The following is a 17,520-nucleotide window of genomic DNA, read 5'->3' on the forward strand; positions in this document are numbered from 1 at the left end:
AGTTTAGTCACTCTACTGCAGATCAAATATTCAAACATCAAAGTCTGTGCACAAGAAAGTGAAACATTTCTGAGCTTTCAGGTCATCATCAGTCTTAATGAACATATACATTTTAATATATTAGATGAGTAATACCGCGTCTGTCTCTGTGTTTTCTTCCGTAGAGTAATGACGTGGAGGGCAGCGCCTGGAACTGGATGTACTACATCCCCCTCATCATCATCGGCTCCTTCTTCATGCTCAACCTGGTGCTGGGTGTGCTCTCAGGGTATGCTCCTCACAAGCTCTCACCGTCACACAGTTTAATATATAATACCTGTTCCTTCTGTTTGCCTTTGCACGATTTATATTTTCTGCTTTGTTTGATCGAAATGAGACCAAATGACACAGAAAAACAATGCGTCCGCAGTGAATTTGCCAAAGAGAGAGAGCGAGTGGAGAACAGGAGCGAGTTCCTCAAGCTGAGGCGACAGCAGCAGATTGAGAGAGAGCTCAACGGGTACCTGGAGTGGATCTGCAAAGCAGGTCAGTGCACACTGATAAACACACTCTCACACACACACACACACACACACGCTGCTCGTTCCCATGTATACACATACTCTATGCGGAAAAACCAACAGTGACTAAAATGTTATTTTCTTGTCCAGAAGAGGTGATTCTGGCCGAGGAGGACGGCACAGGGAACTTTGATGGTAACTGGCCTTCTCTCACTTATTTTTAATTGTGTGTGTGTGTGTGTGTGTGTGTGTGTGTGTGTGTGTGTGTGTGTGTGTGTGTGTGTGTGTGTGTGTGTGTGTGTGTGTGTGTGTGTGTGTGTGTGTGTGTGTGTGTGTGTGTGTGAGCTGTAAGGAAAAAGAGTGAGGCTAGTGAATTAGTGCAGTCAGCAAAAGACAGTATTGAAGACAGAGCTTCATAGAGACTAGAGATTTAGAGAGAAGCGGGCGTTCACAGTAACCGTGTTTCCATTCACATATTATGTCTCTATATATATATATATATATATATATATATATATATATATATATATATATATACAGCATGATGTTCATTTAGTACATTATGGTCCATTTAGAGTCAAACAGACCGTAATGCAGGGGATTATTTAGGGCGGGGCTACACAGTGATTGACAGGTCTCTACCAGAGACTTAAACAGCGTCTCTACGTCACTCCTTCGCATTCCAAATATGGTCACTTCTGTTCATCGTTTGCAAAAATAAAACATGGCGATGGCCGTAATCCAAGATGGTGCCGAACTCGAGGCTTCAAAACATCAGTCCACAAACCAATGGGTGACGTCACGATGACTACGTCCACGTCTTATATGCAGTCTATTGTTCTGACGTGGCGAACATTAAACTCACGTGACTGTTCTGCTGTTTGCGTCTTCCTAGATATATATTTACATCGTCTTTGTCTCCAGACAACATGAAACGTGGCCAATAAATAGCTGACACGGAAGAACAATTCAAAACGTGTTTAAGTAGCAGATTGATTTTCTATATGTGACTAATAATGTGAAAGGGTTATTCTAGGGTACGCAGGTCTTACCAGCGTGTTTAGCTAATAATGCTCAGCAACTTCAGAGCTGCTCAACTGAAGGTGTGAAGCAGTGAAGGTGGGGTTTATCATAAGACAGCTGGGTGGGTAAGACAGAAACATTTGAGAGATATTTAGATAAACAGAAGACACAATATATATATATTTTTTTCCTCATCGCTAGGGTCGAGGCGAAGGCCAACCATCAAAACCAAAAACAACAAGACGGAGCTGCTGAACCCTGAGGAAGGAGAGGACAACATAGGCGATGCAGTAGGTGAGAAAAACAGAGGGACGAAGACGTGTGAGGACAACAAACCTCTTTCAAAGTTTCTGCTCTTTTCAAGCCAAACTTCAGCTGAACATCAGCAGCGGGCTAATAGTAAAGCAAAAAAAGTCATATGTCATCAAATGTTAGTGATGAGCATTATATCCGCTATAGTGGGGGTATATCAGTCAAACTTAACTATACACCTTCATGCCCCCCCCCCCCCCCCCCCCCCCCCCCCCCCAGGTTTTGCCCGCTCCAGCATAAAGAGCGGGCAAGACGGCTCCAACTACAGCAAGAAGGAGCGACGACTCCGATTCTTCATCCGCAAGATAGTGAAGACTCAGGCTTTCTATTGGACGGTGCTCTGCCTGGTGGGGCTCAACACCATGTGTGTAGCTGCGGTGCACTACAACCAGCCTGATATGCTCTCCGACTTCCTCTGTGAGTAGATACACACATCAAACACGCAATACACACATGTCAGGGATGGACACTGATGACAAGTTAGCTGCTAGCGAGCTAATATTAGCTATGTGTTAGGAAGCTACTGTAGTTAGCTGAGGCACTTGCAAACACAATATAGCTTTCTGGTGTATCCATACTCCACTATGACACAAGTTGCATTCTGTCAAAATGTTTTAGCGTACACACACACACACACACACACACACACACACACACCTCGTCCTATTACACTTCAAATTTCCTCCCACACATGCACGCCACACATTTACAATTTGAACTCCTTTAAATAGCAGAAGTGTTGCGTTTTTGTACGATCTCGTCCATCATCACCTCATTCTTCATCTTCCCCCTGTTGTTTTAGTCACGCTGGCTCAGTTATACTTATACAACACGGGCCAAATCAAATATTATTCTACAGCTTTATGATGAAGAAATACACTTCAGGTTTTCAAGTATGACACATAAGTATTCTGCTTTTGTCCCAGATATCCAGCGTGAGCTTCGTAGCAGCAAATTGTTTTTTTGAATAACTGTCAAAACTAAATATGAACAGAAGGACTTTAAGTTGTTGCTCCTCACCGTATCAATGATACAACTGTGAGTGCATTTTTACATTCTGCTTATTTCATTCTTTATGTTAGTTCTAGATGCAGACTTGATGCTGCTGCTGATATGACCAGACACACACACACACACACACACACACACACACACACACACACACACACTGGCTGGTGTCCAGTCTCATTAGCATATGAAGCTGCTGATGGAGTCCATTCATCACCAGACTGTCATACGCCGCTGGGCTCGCACCACTATTGACTTCCACTCATCTAACTCTCTTTCTCTCTCACTTTCCCTTCCTCCTCTTTTGTTTCCCCTCCCCTCCTCTCCTCCCCCACGTTCTCTCTTTTTATCTGACTTCTCCACCTCTCTCTTGCGCTCTGTATTTTCCTCCACCTCCCTCCCTCTTTCTTTATTTCAATCCACTCTTAATCTCTCCATGACCTCACCCTCTTTCATTTTCACCTTCCTCTGTCCCCCATTTAACCCACTCCCTCTTTATCCTCCCTACCGCCTGTCCTTCTCTCTTCCCCCCTCCTTCCTTTTCTTCTCTCTTTTTTATTCATCCCTCCATCATCTCCTCTCTTTCTCCTTCCTCCCTCCTTCCCTCTCTCTTTCTCCATCCTCCCTCCCTCCTTCCCTCTTTCATTCTCCTCCCACCATCCTTCAACCTCTCTTTTTCCTTCCTCCCTCCTTTTCCTGTCTTTTTCTCCTCCCTCCCTCCTTCCCTCTCTCTTTCTCCATCCTCCCTCCTTTTCCTCTTTTATTCTCCTCCCACCCTCCTTCCCTCTCTCTATATCCTCCCTCCCCCCTTTCCTTCTCACTTTTCCCATCCCTGATTTCTCTCTCTCTCTCTCTCTCCTTCCTCCCCCCTTTCCTTCTCTCTTTCTCCTCCCCCCCTCCAGTCTATGCAGAGTTTATCTTCCTCGGTTTGTTCATGTCTGAGATGTGTATCAAGATGTATGGTCTGGGCATCCAGCCCTACCTCCACTCCTCATTCAACTGCTTCGACTGTGTGGTGAGTGCACACACACCCACACACACACACACACTCACACACACACACTGTAAGTGGGTGAAAAGACAAATCCAACACTCCATTTAATCAACAGATTTTTTCTCATGTAGCTCTGCGACAAATGAACAATGAGCAGATTCAGCGCCGCGTTTGTCACCAATAATTTGTGCAATAACAGAACATTCGTTTGTCCCGCTGACGTCACTGCGGAGGCTTATTGGCCGGTTTTACTTCTTCTTACATGCTGACATACAACACGCGGTGAAGTGACGCCACGAGAAACTGTATCCAGGTCAGCAGGCAGCGAGTGGAGTTAGACACTCCGAATGCTTCTGTTGTCTCAGCTACAACGTGTTTGTTCGTTTTCATGGTCATTCATCACAAACAACAGATCCAGGAGGATTTCAAAGTGTATTAGCTCAGAGACGGCTGAAGGACCTTCGGTTCACTAGATACCTGGAAGATTGAAGTAGCTGTAAAAAGAGTTGTATTCAGAAAGCTGTGTCTGGTTACAAGTTGGTCAAATATAGAGTTTGTTAGCTTGTAGTCTAATTAACCATTTGTCAAATAAATTCCCTCTTTTTTTAATTTCAGAGGGAAATACGAAATATTTTCAGTTTAGTTTTAGTTCTTGACTGTCTCAGAGCTTCAGTTATTTATCATGTTTGTAGCTAAACTTAGGATCAGTTAAAGGATTCAGAAGGACTACGATTTAATGACTTAATACTATTCAGATTTCATGAAATCCTATCAGTCCACAAACTCCCAGAAACAACTTTAGAAAACATCTGCAGGGAAACAAGCAAACACCGAAATCTCACTGGAAGTAAATGTTCAGGTGTGTTTCCAACCACCTGTTTGTACAGGTTACATGTTTGCATAAAAACACCTGAAAATTCAAAAGAAATGGTAATATCACAAAAGAGTTTTTACTTCTTCATTGAAGGGGAAAATGTGATGAATTGACAAAAGTGAAATGCGACAAAGTGCAGCGGAAACAGATTCAGCGAAAACACGAAGACGTACGTGAATTATGTGACTTCAACGATTGAATAATCTGATTTTGTTCTCCCCTCTTCCTCTGTATCTGTATCATGATTTTTCCGCCCGGAGATTTGGAGCCACCTACTCTTTTATCTCCGTGAACCAACTCCTAATGGATGGACTCAAGCGTTCATTCGCATTTTCCATTTAATGTTCTTGAAATTGGTTAAAAGTTGTAATATCTAAAATACCCCAAAAATATTCTTGCAGTATCAATAAATCCATGAATTACAGACGCATGGTTTCACATGCACAGTAGAAACTCTTCTGCCTTTTGCTGGGGATCATTTTCTCTGCATTCTGCACTCTGCATTCATCGGTGTTCATTATTGATATAAAGTCAGAGTCTGCTAGCGACAAACACCCTGAATGAACCCAACAGGATATGACGGTCTGACATGTGTGCGTGTGCGTGTGCAGGTCATTGTGGGCAGCATCTTCGAGGTGGTGTGGGCCACCATCAAACCAGGAACCTCCTTTGGGATCAGTGTGTTACGAGCTCTGCGACTGCTCCGCATCTTCAAAGTCACCAAGTAAGCTCCTCGTTCTCTCTCTCTCTCTCTGTCTGTCTGTCTGTCTGTCTGTCTGTCTGTCTGTGTGTATATATATATATATATATATATATATATATATATATATATATATATATATATATATATATATATATATATATATATATATATATATACAGTATATAGAGATGTCTGTTACGTGGTGGAGTGTCAGACAGCACGTTGTCCGTTACGTCGGGTGGGTTGCCATGTTGAGCGCATTATATTTCCCACAATTTAAGCTTCTGCATTTTCCAAATGCACGAGTATTATTCAAACGTATTGTTTGGTTCGTAATGCGTACCGAACCGTGAGCCTCAGAATATTGTTCTAAGAACTACGGTCGTTCTTAGTTCTTGCGGTGAAGACTGAATAAAAAGGAAAACGTCTCCTGATCCTTCATCAGACTGAGGTCTGAGCAGGTTGGAATCAGTCCGACCGTGGGCTGATGAATCCATGGCGCTGTCCGTGGTGCTGAAGTAGCAGACGGATTCGTAGAGTCCTGCTCTTCTGTCAGTTTCATCTTGGATCAATAATATTCTCTAAACTATAGCTAAGAAAAAGAGTTGTTCATCACCCCCCCACCCCTAACAATTAACAAATCACCTAATGAATATAGAATTATAGAAGAAGTAAATACAAACTGGAATCCCTCATGAAGTATGTTCTATAATTTGAGGATCGAAGTATTTTTTACATATGTGTGAAAAGTGTAAAAAAGCTAAAAAGTGTCTTAATGATTATTTTGAGATTAAATCTAACAACATGTTTAATCCCTGTGCTCAATAAATGCAGTAATAAAGTTGTAGGTTTCAATTTACAACCTCTTCTCCTTCATCACTTTTTAAATGTTCTTCCTTTCACGTTCTTCACCTCTATTTCTGCCTTCTTTCCCGTCCTCTTCCTTCATCTCTTTCTCCCTTCTTACCTTTTGCCCTCCCTTCATTAATCCTCCTCCTCCTCCTCCTCCTCTTCCTCCTCAGGTACTGGGCTCCTCTTCGAAACCTGGTGGTTTCTCTGCTGAACTCCATGAAGTCCATCGTCAGCTTGCTGTTCCTCCTCTTCCTCTTCATCGTGGTCTTTGCCCTGTTGGGGATGCAGCTGTTTGGAGGACAGTCAGTATCAACACCAAAAATAAAAAACCCTCTTTTCTCTGAATGAACTTTGTTTCTGTCGTTTATTGTTCATGTGATTGTGACGGCGTTCTACTTTTTTTCCTTTTCCTCTTCTCAGATTCAACTTCGACACCGGAACTCCTTCGACGAACTTTGACACGTTTGCAGCAGCGATCATGACGGTGTTTCAGGTACGGAAGAGAGACTTTAAGAGATGCTCGTGATTATGTACACAAATAAATGACTTATTGCTTTGATTTTGCTCATATGATCCCTTTTGATAAACAAAACGTGTTCTGACATTATTATTTCATATATAGGTTCATTCAATGCCAGAATAAATAGTTCCATTTAATAACCTCCTACTCATACGATCTTATGTGTATAAAAGTTGAACTTATTTAGCGGATTCAATTCTACAATGTGGTTAAAAGTTAGGTTCCAGTCAGTTGCTGTGTTTACCAAACATGAATGTAAGCGACACTCATACACACACTCATACACACACTCACATACACTCATACACACTCATACACACACTCACACACACTCATACACACTCATACACACTCACACACACACTCACGCACACACTCATACACACTCGGGTACATTTTGGGGAGAGAGCCGAAGCTCTTTTCTAGAGTGAAGTTTAACGATGCCCATTATTGTCATGTCATCAGTTTGTCAGATGACTTGTTCGGTCCTGACTGAGACGGCTTTTGTGTCGCTTTATTGTGTCTGAGTGACTCAGAAGTGTGTGTGTGTGTGTGTGTGTGTGTGTGTGTGTGTGTGTGTGTGTGTGTGTGTGTGTGTTGATGATCACGCATCGGTCTGTGAGAAGCGTCTTTGGGCTCGGGGCATTTTACAAATCATAATTAAAAATGCTGCCTGATACATTCAGTTAAATTCTACTGAGTTCAGTTTACTTTATTTATTTTTTACTTTCATTTCAATTTTTTTTGTTACATGAATGTTTTACAACAGGTGACGTGATGATGATGATGATGATGATGGTTCATTTAGTTTTTGTCTGATTCTCATATCATATTAATCCCGCAGACAATTCTTGTGCCAGAGTTTCAAAGAGTTTCACTACTCCTGCTGTTGTGTGCAGCTCTTTGCACTAATAATACATATTATAATAATGGTATTATGATTATAATAATACTAATAGTAAGAGAATGTCTTGTTGTCTGTGTAGGTCCTGACTGGAGAGGACTGGAACATGGTGATGTACGATGGCATTAAGTCCCAGGGAGGAGTGAACGACAAAGGGATGATCTTCTCCATCTTCTTCATCGTCCTCACACTCTTCGGCAACTGTATCCTGCCTGAACGCTCACACACACACACACACACACACACACACACACAATGTGCAAGACACAGACGGATCATGTTCTCACAGTGATGATGAAGTGTAGTAGATGGTCTCCTTTCGTCCTGTCCATTAACCTGCATGCCTCGGCCTCTCCCTGAGAAACCGTCAGCTTCCTCTCCGCTTGTCGTGCGCCGATGTTCCTCCTTGACTTCTGCCGCCACAGACACTCTGCTGAACGTCTTCTTGGCCATCGCCGTCGACAATCTGGCCAACGCCCAGGAGCTCACCAAGGTACAGAAAGAATACCATTTCAATTGCAATCTCAGTTTCGACATCTTTTATTTGCAATATTTGAGAAAGAAAAAAATAAATAAACATTTTAGTTATCGTATTTTCATATATTACATTCATATAGAAAGGTGTTCTGGCTGCCACTTGAGTAAATATTCACTCGTGGACTTCACAGTATGAACTTATTCTGTTAGTGAAAGCGTCTGTCTGGTTGTTTGTTGATTCGTAACGACGAAGGGAACTATGAACAACTCTTCTTAGCCGTCCCAGTGAGAGCGGACACACTTTGGACTCGTGTGCTAGCGAACAAAACAAAAATTCAATTCATCAACTGATACGCCAGAAAATAAGCTTCCCAGCATGTTTGGTCTTTCTTGGTATGTGTCCTAATTAAAAAGATTATGGTTTGCACGCTGTAGATTTCAAAACTATGAATAAAATGTGAGTTTTTAGTCAAAAAGTTTCCTCTTTGAGGTTGAAAGAAAAGAGGGTGTGGCTGAGTATGAGCAATGGTGTAGTTGCTGTCTAACTTGCTGAAAAGGACCCGGCCAACCCCGCTCTCCCCTATACCCCCAAAAACGTCCCAAACAATAATTCATACACAAACCAGCGTTCATACCTCAGTTTTACATTTCGTTAATCATCTTATTTTTAAGTATATTAAGTGTATTACACATTTTCATTTCATTTTCAAATTGATTCAACAACCAAAAGCTGTTCTCTTCTCCTCCAATAGGACGAGGAGGAACAGGAGTCAGCAGCCAATCAGAAGACGGCAATGCAGAAGGCCAAGGAGGTGGCAGAGGTCAGCCCGATGTCAGCAGCAAACCTGTCCATCGCGGCGTAAGTACAGACATACGCTATACGCACTGTACATCAACACAATATTAACTCGAAAATTACACATGCACCTGCACACACAGCATTGTTTCACACACACACACACACACACACATACTTCTGCACAAAAGTCTCTCTGCCTCACTCTTTTTTTTGGTGAAAGCACTGTATCTTTGCTAACATTCGTGATTGGCAGGCATTCATGTGCACACACAAACACCCACCATCGCACTCTCCCTGCGTCCTCGTCCTCCTAAAATATGATGAGGCGATTGTTCCGAGAGTGAAAGGAACAGATTCCAAAAGGCTTTGTGGAGTGAAGAAGAGCGAGAGGCGGACAAGTCTGTAGAAATCTGCTCCTGGCAGCAGAAAACGCTGACAATAGGACACATCAAAATGATGCTCACAAAGAAACAACCCCGCTGCTCCTTTAGAAGCCACCGGACTCTTCAGTCGCTGCTGGCGAAGCCTTTGACGGTGAGATTAGAAGCTGCTGGTTTTGTGCTACAGCTTTGCTTGTCAATCATAACATATGTGTGGATGATTCCTATAAGTTATGGAATCTAAATAGTGTGTTTTTAAAGCCAATTAGCTCATTAGCTTGGAACCAGTTGGTTGTGAAAAATCTGGTGACGTTTCTCATCCTCACATTATTTTGTTGGACTCTTCTGAAACATTTGGAGACGATGAATTTCCTCCTGTCTTACTTGACTCCGTCCCCAATCTTTGTTATAAAAATTCAAAAGACGTCTTCCACACGTTTCACTTTATGTCAGAATTCTGTCAGGGTTTACTGGACACCTTTACAGACATGATCCAAAATGGCCGCGGAGTCCTGTAAACTCTTAGTATTCGATTAGTATTCTCTTATATAATAGTGGTTTATAGAGAACATGCTTTTGCAGTACTGCCGTTGGCCACTGGGGCAATTTGTCAGCAGGGCTGAGTGGCGAATATTGATTTTGCATTTCTCAAAACAATAGAAACAGATTCAAAACTTATAGACCTATTAAAACGTTTTAATTTAGACAATTATTGTAATTTATTAACGCACATAACATACAATGAATACGCTCTCCTCAAAGACAGCAGACTCCATTGACAAAAACATCGTTTTAACTCAGTCCTTTGTAAAACGCACTTCATTAAAACCCGTAATGAACAATGTTGAACTCAACAAACACCAACTCAAACTACACGCACAGAGTTAGATGTGAAAAGAGGCGGGCTCTGCACACTGCACACTGACAAAAGTCAGAACAAACTTTTACATTTGGCCTTGTAGATCTTATATGAGTGAAGATCCAGCAACTGGAGCGTAAAACGTCTGTGGCGGAGTGCTGAGGTGGAATAACTGAGAGTGTAGTAGCTTATCTCCGAACAGCAAAGAGCAGCAGAAGAACCACATCAAGGGCAACAAGTCGGTGTGGGAGCAGAGGACAAGCGAGATCCGCCGACAGAACCTGATGACGAGTCGCGAGGCACTCTACAACGAGCTGGAGCAAGAGGACTGGAAGGTGGGAGGTGAAGGGGAGGAGGTGAGGACACACACATACACATGAAGTCTACTCCTGATGTTGTATTCAATGAGTGATATTATTGGCCATTTCAACCACTTAAAGGGAAATTATCATTTTTTTATTCTTGTGTATTAAATCAAAAAAGTGGATTCATTTTGATTTTGAATAACAAAATATAATTTGATTCATACGTCGGCTTTATATCACAGCCAGGTCCCAACATTTTAGGGACAAGATGCACCTGAAAGTGTATGTCAATGGTTCACCAAGAGTCAGACTTTTTCTGTGTCTTCCTAAAGTTGGTACGGTGATGGATTCTTAAAATCCTGAGATGAAGTTCATCCCTGTTCCACTGTAGTAAGATGATCTTCGTCTGGGATCATTAACGTTTACACAAACATCCATTTAAGTGATATTTGAAGTTCATCTCCACTATTGACGATGACATTGGCCTTGTTTCCATCCACATATTGTTTTGAAGTATTTCATTAGAACAGCTGTATGTAGAAGGCAACATTTGGTAAGTGATCCCTCTAACTGAAGGTGTTCTTTTATGGGATGTAGAAATGCAAACGTTTAACTCACATGACCGATCAGCTTTTCCAACTTCCAATGTCTAATCGTAACAACCAGCTGAAGACCATGTTTCTTCTTCTACTCTTATCTGGCGGATCACAGCCATGTGTATTAGCGTAGCCTATACTCCCAAGCTGAAAATCTTGTTTTGGCTGACGTCCTACTCCTCACATCGCTGCAGTGATGTAGTAGTGTACTCCAGGGTGTGTCAGTGCACTGTGACATCACCAACCACATCCATGAAGTTGTAGATGAAACGGACTTGAAAGTTTAAAGGCAGTTGAGCACTACTTTTGCACTTAAATTACTTTATATTTCTGCACATCTGTATGTAATGTGTAGTGATCTTCAGTAGCAACACCAACACAAGCGCCTGACCTGCTTTGCAACCACTGTGTATTATGGGTCACGCTGCACTTCACAGAGGTTTTGAATCCAGGCTGTGATGTCCCTTTAAGCCTGCAAAAGAGTGTTGTTATTGCGCTAGCCGCTGCTATATGGGACGGCTTGAAGCTGCGTGCTTGGGAGCAATGTATTATTAAAGTGGGGCATGCAGAGACATCCAGAGCTGTACCCGAAGAAGGCAGCGGACTCAAAACTGGAGCGGGGCTGAAGTGTAATGCACTTAAAACAACTTGATCAGGAGAGTCCACTGCAGACTGTGTGCTCACAGCTGGAGCTGTTTGCCATGTTGTGGTTCTGATCAAGATTCATGACAATTTTGATTTCAAATTGTTCATGTGGAGACAAAAATGTTAAGCTGTTTGCCGAGCTCGGGGGATGGAACGGGGGGGGGGGGGGGGGGGGGTTCCTTTCTGCCTGCATTGAGGCAATCTGCTACTGCAACACATGTTAGTGCAATTGCGATGTATTTTGATGAGCCTCTGCTCGTTGAATGCTGTTACAACCCGGCTATACAGATATTAAAATGCATGAAAGACAATGACTTTATTGTTGTTTATTTTGGATGTTTTATTTGTCAACAATTAGCAAAAAAATGCTTTTTTCCATCAGCCTTTAGTGTGAATTGTACATACATGTTACAGTGAGTAAATGACTGGATCTCCTAGACAAGAGAAAGTGAATTATGGCAACAATTGCTAACAAGAAACACCTAAATCTATAGCTACATTTCTCATAGCAATGTATTCACGAGATGGCGCTACGTTTTCCATTGATGGAAGCTGGCCTTTAAGGGTCAGTTCACCCAAATCCCCAACGGATATATTTTAATTGTCATGCAGGTAAGTTCATTCGCCTGTTCTCGGGTTGTGAGATGAACCGTCTCTGGGAATTCTGCTGCCACTATCGTGAATGAATCAGGAAGGATTTTGGGTGGGGCACTTTAAAATGTATCTCAAGTTTTAACAGCATCCACTCATCCCATATGCGACCCTTTTTCCCCGACCCAGGTGTCCTATCCACGGAAAGCACGTGGTGATATGAAGACCCACCTGGACCGGCCGCTGGTGGTCAACCCGCAGGATAACCGCAACAACAACACCAACAAGACCCAACCCGGTGAGCTGCCTCTGGACCAGGAGTACCGGCGCCAGGACATCGACAACCAACGCCGAGCCACCCACCACTACCACTACCACCACCATCATCGGAAAGTCAACGGCCCGGATGGCGGAGAGACGGGCCAGCCGGCGGAGACCCGCATGGAGCGAGGCTTCAGCTGCACGTCCCTGGGCAACGTGGAGGGCCAGCAAGGGGAGGAGAGGCACATCCACAGGAGCCACCGGGGCCACCGGCACAGGAACAGGGAGGGCCGGGAGGCCCGCAGCGTGTCCCCCAACCGTAGCGTCGGGGTGGAGGGGAACAATGAGCACCGGAGGTCCCGGCAGCACCGCAGGGAGGGGGAGGAAGGCAGGAGACACAGATCCAGAGGGACGGAGGGGGAGAAAGGCGAGGAAGGGGAGGGACGGAAGGCGAGACGGCATCGACACGGGAACCAGGAGAAAAGCAGAGGGCATCGCACCAGAAGGCGAGTATAAAGGACGGGTTCACTTTCAACCGGACAAGCTTTTTAAAGTTTGTCTTTGAGAGTTTAGGAAGCGGCCCGACACACTGGCCGGTAACCTTTGGCTCTTGCGTGATGGGCTGCCTGGTAGCTGCTGCCTATGATCATTTTACCTCCTCAGTGCCCAATGTCAGTTAAATAAAACCATTAAAAGTCCGAGGTGCTGTTAATATTTCGGTGAAAAGCAAGTGTATTTTATGGCAGGTCATCTAAAAGTGAAAGATCCTGTCTGTCCATCTCTGTGCACTAAATAAATAGTTTGATAGTATGTTCTGTGTACACACACATTCTCACAACACGTCAAATACCACAGCTTGGTCAGGGCCCTCTAAGCTTCAAACTATGATGCTCTACGTAACCCACTCCCATCGTTTCTTGGTTGTTACCGTTGCCTACATAGTGTCTTTTCTTCAGAGTAAACGTCCTTCTTTACAGGAAGTTAGGTTAAGGCAACAAAACCAATGAGTTAGGTTTAGGAAAAGAGACGTTAACTTGACTGACTAACGACTCACTTTCACTACCGAGTGACTGACGAAGCGTACGTCATGTCCGATGACCAGGCTCCTTTAATGGACACGTTCTATGTGTTGGCATCTATATCTGCTGTTTTTGATCACCTGGTCCATAACCCCTGATTGCTTCCTTCCTCCGTCAGGGAGCACCACAGCACCGGGCCCAGCCTCTCCACCGCGCGACCCATACAGCAGCACAACGAGGACCTGGACAACTTCCGCAACAACAGCAAGCTGGCCAGTGCCCAGGAGCACCCATACGGCCTCCCGCCGCATCACCCCGACCACCCGGACCACGTCAACAACCTGCTGAACTGCCGCGACGCCGACACCCACACCCTGCTCCACAGCATGGACAGCCTGATCCTGACCAGCATGGCCAAACCCGAGTACACCAAGATAGACATGCCGCCCGTCTACCCCTACCCCTCCACCAACGCCATCCTGCAAGGTGAGCATCTGGGGGGGATCAGTCGTGTGCAATCGAGGGTATAAGTAGGCATGCGGACGATACAATTATTTGACTTTTCTCCTTGAGGGAAACGCACAATAACAAACAGACTGGATCGAGTGAAAGGCAAAGAAAAATGTTGAATATTAAATCATCAAAATGTCTTCAAATCATATCTGTATCGGCTACAAGAAGCAGGTCATTAATGGTTATCAATATCAGCAAAACAAAATCCATATTGTGAATCCGTATTTGGTGAACACTGCTGCAAATCCAGTCTGGTTCAGTCCTTTCCTGGAAAACAACGCTGGCTGGATGTGTTTCATGTGTTTACCGTCTCGTTCTGGTGACGCTGACCTCTTTCTGTCTCTCTGTCCGTCCAATCCTCTTCCTGTCTTTTCTCTCGTTGCTCTTGCTCAGTGAACAAGAACGCCAACACGGACCAGAAGAAGAGCGAGGAGAAGAAGGAGGAGGAGGACGAGGGAGGAGACGAAGACGGCCCCAAACCCATGCCTCCCTTCAGCTCCTGCTTCATAATGTCCACCACCAACCCGTGAGTGTTTGTGCGCGTGGTCAAACGCTGTAAAGACACTGTCCTTTGTCCTCATTGAGGACATAGAATAGTTATCGAATGTGTTCACACGGCTTGTTTCCTCTGCTCGTCTCTGCGTTGGCACCAGGTTTCGGAGGTGCTGTCACTACATCCTGACTCTGAAGTATTTCGAGTTCAGCATCCTGTCCGTCATTGCGATGAGCAGCATCGCCCTCGCCGCAGAGGACCCCGTCTCGCCGGACTCACCGCGAAACAATGTGAGACATCGCTCCGCGTGTCCTTCTGTACACCTTAAGAAATAAAATGTCTCTCAGTCCACTTACTCTCTTGTTTTAGCACTAATAAAAAAAGGAAAACAAAATATTCAAAGACGTAAAAAGTGAATAAATTATTCTTTTTTATTAATCAGAAACACGTAACAAGGGAAACTGGATTTGGCAAGTAGATTGTGAAATTGTTTGTTTGAAAATGAAGACAGGATTAAGATTGGGATTAGCTCTGTTTGCTGTCTGATTGTTTGTCTCTCTCTCTGTTAATCTCTCCTGCTGTGTTTCCTCTCTCACTGATTCATCTTTCTGCTCGTCTCTCTCCAGTGTAATTATATCTCACGCTGTTGTGTTGCTCTGCAGGTGCTGCGTTATTTTGACTACATTTTCACAGGCGTCTTCACGTTTGAAATGTTGATCAAGGTAACAAAGTATCACTGTGTGTGTGTGTGTGTGTGTGTGTGTGTGTGTGTGTGTGTGTGTGTGTGTGTTGACTTTGTTTATAATGCCTTTGTTTTGCATAATTGTATGATTGCCTTTTTTCTGTGTATTCTCATATTGATGTTCTTGTTGTCTGCGAGTGCATTGTTATTTTATGTATTCATGGTGACCCCCAATAGTCGACTATTTGACGGTCCGATCCAGAGAGCCTGGTCAGACTGTCCGTCTCACAGTCGAATCAGCGCAGTGGCATTTTTGTCAGTACTAGGTGTCTGATTTTACTAAGAACTGCTTGGTTTCTCCCAATAAATCATGATATTTAGCCTACTTTGGTATAGAAATCAGCCTTCTGTCCCCTCGGGGCACTGGGCCTGGAGACAAACGGATGTAACGCGTCCTATTATAAGATAAATACCAAGTCACAAACACACAAATTGTTGAATTGGATGTGTCAGCTCTTTTGTTTGGTGTAGAAAAATGGAAACCAATGGATCAATGGGCAAAAAAACATAGTCGACTGTACATGACCCTCCTGCTCTGTATGTTAGTGTATGTGTGTGTGTGTGTGTGCGTACGTGTGTGTGTGTGTGTGTGTGTGTGTGTGTGTGTGTCTCAGCTTGGTGTACTGAGCGTGCTCTTTGTCTTCCAGATGGTGGTGCTGGGCTTGTTTCTCCACCAGGGCTCCTACTTCCGCGACTTGTGGAACATTCTGGACTTTATAGTGGTTAGTGGTGCTCTGGTGGCCTTCGCCTTCACGTAAGTGTCCCCCACCCCCACCCACCCCTACCCTCCTCCTCATCATCTCCACCACCCCCACCCACACACCCACACACACACATTCCACCATCCACAGAAAGACCCTTGTCGCCCAGCCAGGCAATGCTGATCTTCCTCAGAAATCACCACCTCCTGTCTTTGTCTGTCTACCATCTTCTCTTTCTGTCTTCTCACTCTGTCCCTGTGTCTCCTTTATGTCTTTTAAACTCTCCTTTTCTCTTCTATTGCTTTCTCCCTCCTTCTTCTTCCTCCACTTTCTATTCCTGCTCTCGTCTTGCGTTGATATTTCTCTTTCTTTATTGGTTGGCTCTTTCTTTTTTTAACTGTTTTCTGTAGTCTTGTCATTGTCTCTCTATGTCGACCCTTTTTCCCCCATTTCCATATCTATCTCCTCATTGGTCATCAACACATCTGGCATCGAATCAGCAGGTCTTTCTCTACGTTTCATTGCCACTTTCATCTGGACTACAGCCCGTAATCCTTTACTCCTTCAGTTCTTTTCCTAAAGTTCTCGATGATCATCACCAATCTCCAAACCTACACTCTAAAAAAATTAAGAAAAAATGGGCTCCTCGTAACATTTAGCTTTTTCTTGATTCTGCAATGTTTGGGGAACCTCACATTGTACCCTGAGGTACTCCTTTGAAACCATTATCACAGTATTTTCCTGATAGTTTTCTGTAGTTCCAAGTGAGGAACCCTAAATTAGTTTTTAGAGTGTAGTTACACTATCTTCACCCATGTTTCACCCCCCAAACCCTAAACCGTGCCTGAAACAATCCCATCACACCAACCTCATTCCCCTTCACTGTCTGACCTAATACAGTGAAAAGCACCACCTGCTCCTTCTCAACATTTTCCTTTTCCCCAATCTTCCTTGCTCCTGTTCCCTTGTGTCGCCTACTTGCCAATCCATGCTGCTCTGATATTTCCACTAACCAGGCCGTGAGTCGTCCCGTCCTCTTTTCTTGCATCTAAAGCCCCGACTTTGATCCCCCAAACCTTTGCTTACCAACGCTCCCGCCTCAGGCCCTTTACAGCTTTTGTTCCCGCTGATGCCGTCACCTCCTTCCAGATACCTTCCATAAGAGCCTCTCCTACGATCTATCATTACATTGTTCCCCCTTCGTATTCTGAACATACAGCGAAGAGAGTGAGAGAACAATGGAATATTGTAGTGCTTGTAGCACTCGAAACATTCTCCAAACCACCTCCTCGTGCTTAAGCAAACAGAAAGGGGAGTTTTGATTTTTGTAAACTTGCTCCAACTCCAAGCTGGTGAAGCAGACTCCGAACCTCAGGGTCAGTCCAAGTCTTCCACTATCTCCATAAAAACAAAGGATAAAAAACAGCAGCCGTGCTAGCGCCACTACGA

The 17,520-nt window shown here is 44.0% G+C and overlaps 1 protein-coding gene across 1 annotated transcript in view; it reads left to right on the forward strand.

Moving 5' to 3' along the window:
• Nucleotides 1-17,520, forward strand: part of cacna1ab (calcium channel, voltage-dependent, P/Q type, alpha 1A subunit, b) — a 110,884-nt gene that overhangs the window by 47,289 nt on the left and 46,075 nt on the right. The window contains exons 7-26 of the mRNA XM_076083010.1: nucleotides 165-268; nucleotides 410-525; nucleotides 651-695; nucleotides 1,725-1,817; nucleotides 2,055-2,252; nucleotides 3,746-3,858; nucleotides 5,323-5,435; nucleotides 6,437-6,568; nucleotides 6,687-6,759; nucleotides 7,773-7,893; nucleotides 8,116-8,183; nucleotides 8,920-9,026; nucleotides 10,393-10,561; nucleotides 12,532-13,109; nucleotides 13,801-14,108; nucleotides 14,529-14,661; nucleotides 14,789-14,918; nucleotides 15,291-15,350; nucleotides 16,018-16,124; nucleotides 16,617-16,619. Coding sequence (XP_075939125.1) covers nucleotides 165-268; nucleotides 410-525; nucleotides 651-695; nucleotides 1,725-1,817; nucleotides 2,055-2,252; nucleotides 3,746-3,858; nucleotides 5,323-5,435; nucleotides 6,437-6,568; nucleotides 6,687-6,759; nucleotides 7,773-7,893; nucleotides 8,116-8,183; nucleotides 8,920-9,026; nucleotides 10,393-10,561; nucleotides 12,532-13,109; nucleotides 13,801-14,108; nucleotides 14,529-14,661; nucleotides 14,789-14,918; nucleotides 15,291-15,350; nucleotides 16,018-16,124; nucleotides 16,617-16,619 — 2,771 coding nt within the window. The remainder of the gene's footprint in view (nucleotides 1-164; nucleotides 269-409; nucleotides 526-650; nucleotides 696-1,724; nucleotides 1,818-2,054; nucleotides 2,253-3,745; nucleotides 3,859-5,322; nucleotides 5,436-6,436; nucleotides 6,569-6,686; nucleotides 6,760-7,772; nucleotides 7,894-8,115; nucleotides 8,184-8,919; nucleotides 9,027-10,392; nucleotides 10,562-12,531; nucleotides 13,110-13,800; nucleotides 14,109-14,528; nucleotides 14,662-14,788; nucleotides 14,919-15,290; nucleotides 15,351-16,017; nucleotides 16,125-16,616; nucleotides 16,620-17,520) is intronic.

Source organism: Anarhichas minor, unplaced genomic scaffold, assembly GCF_050575085.1.
Source record: "Anarhichas minor isolate MPS153535 unplaced genomic scaffold, ASM5057508v1 ptg000114l, whole genome shotgun sequence".
NCBI classification, from domain to species: Eukaryota; Metazoa; Chordata; class Actinopteri; order Perciformes; family Anarhichadidae; genus Anarhichas; species Anarhichas minor.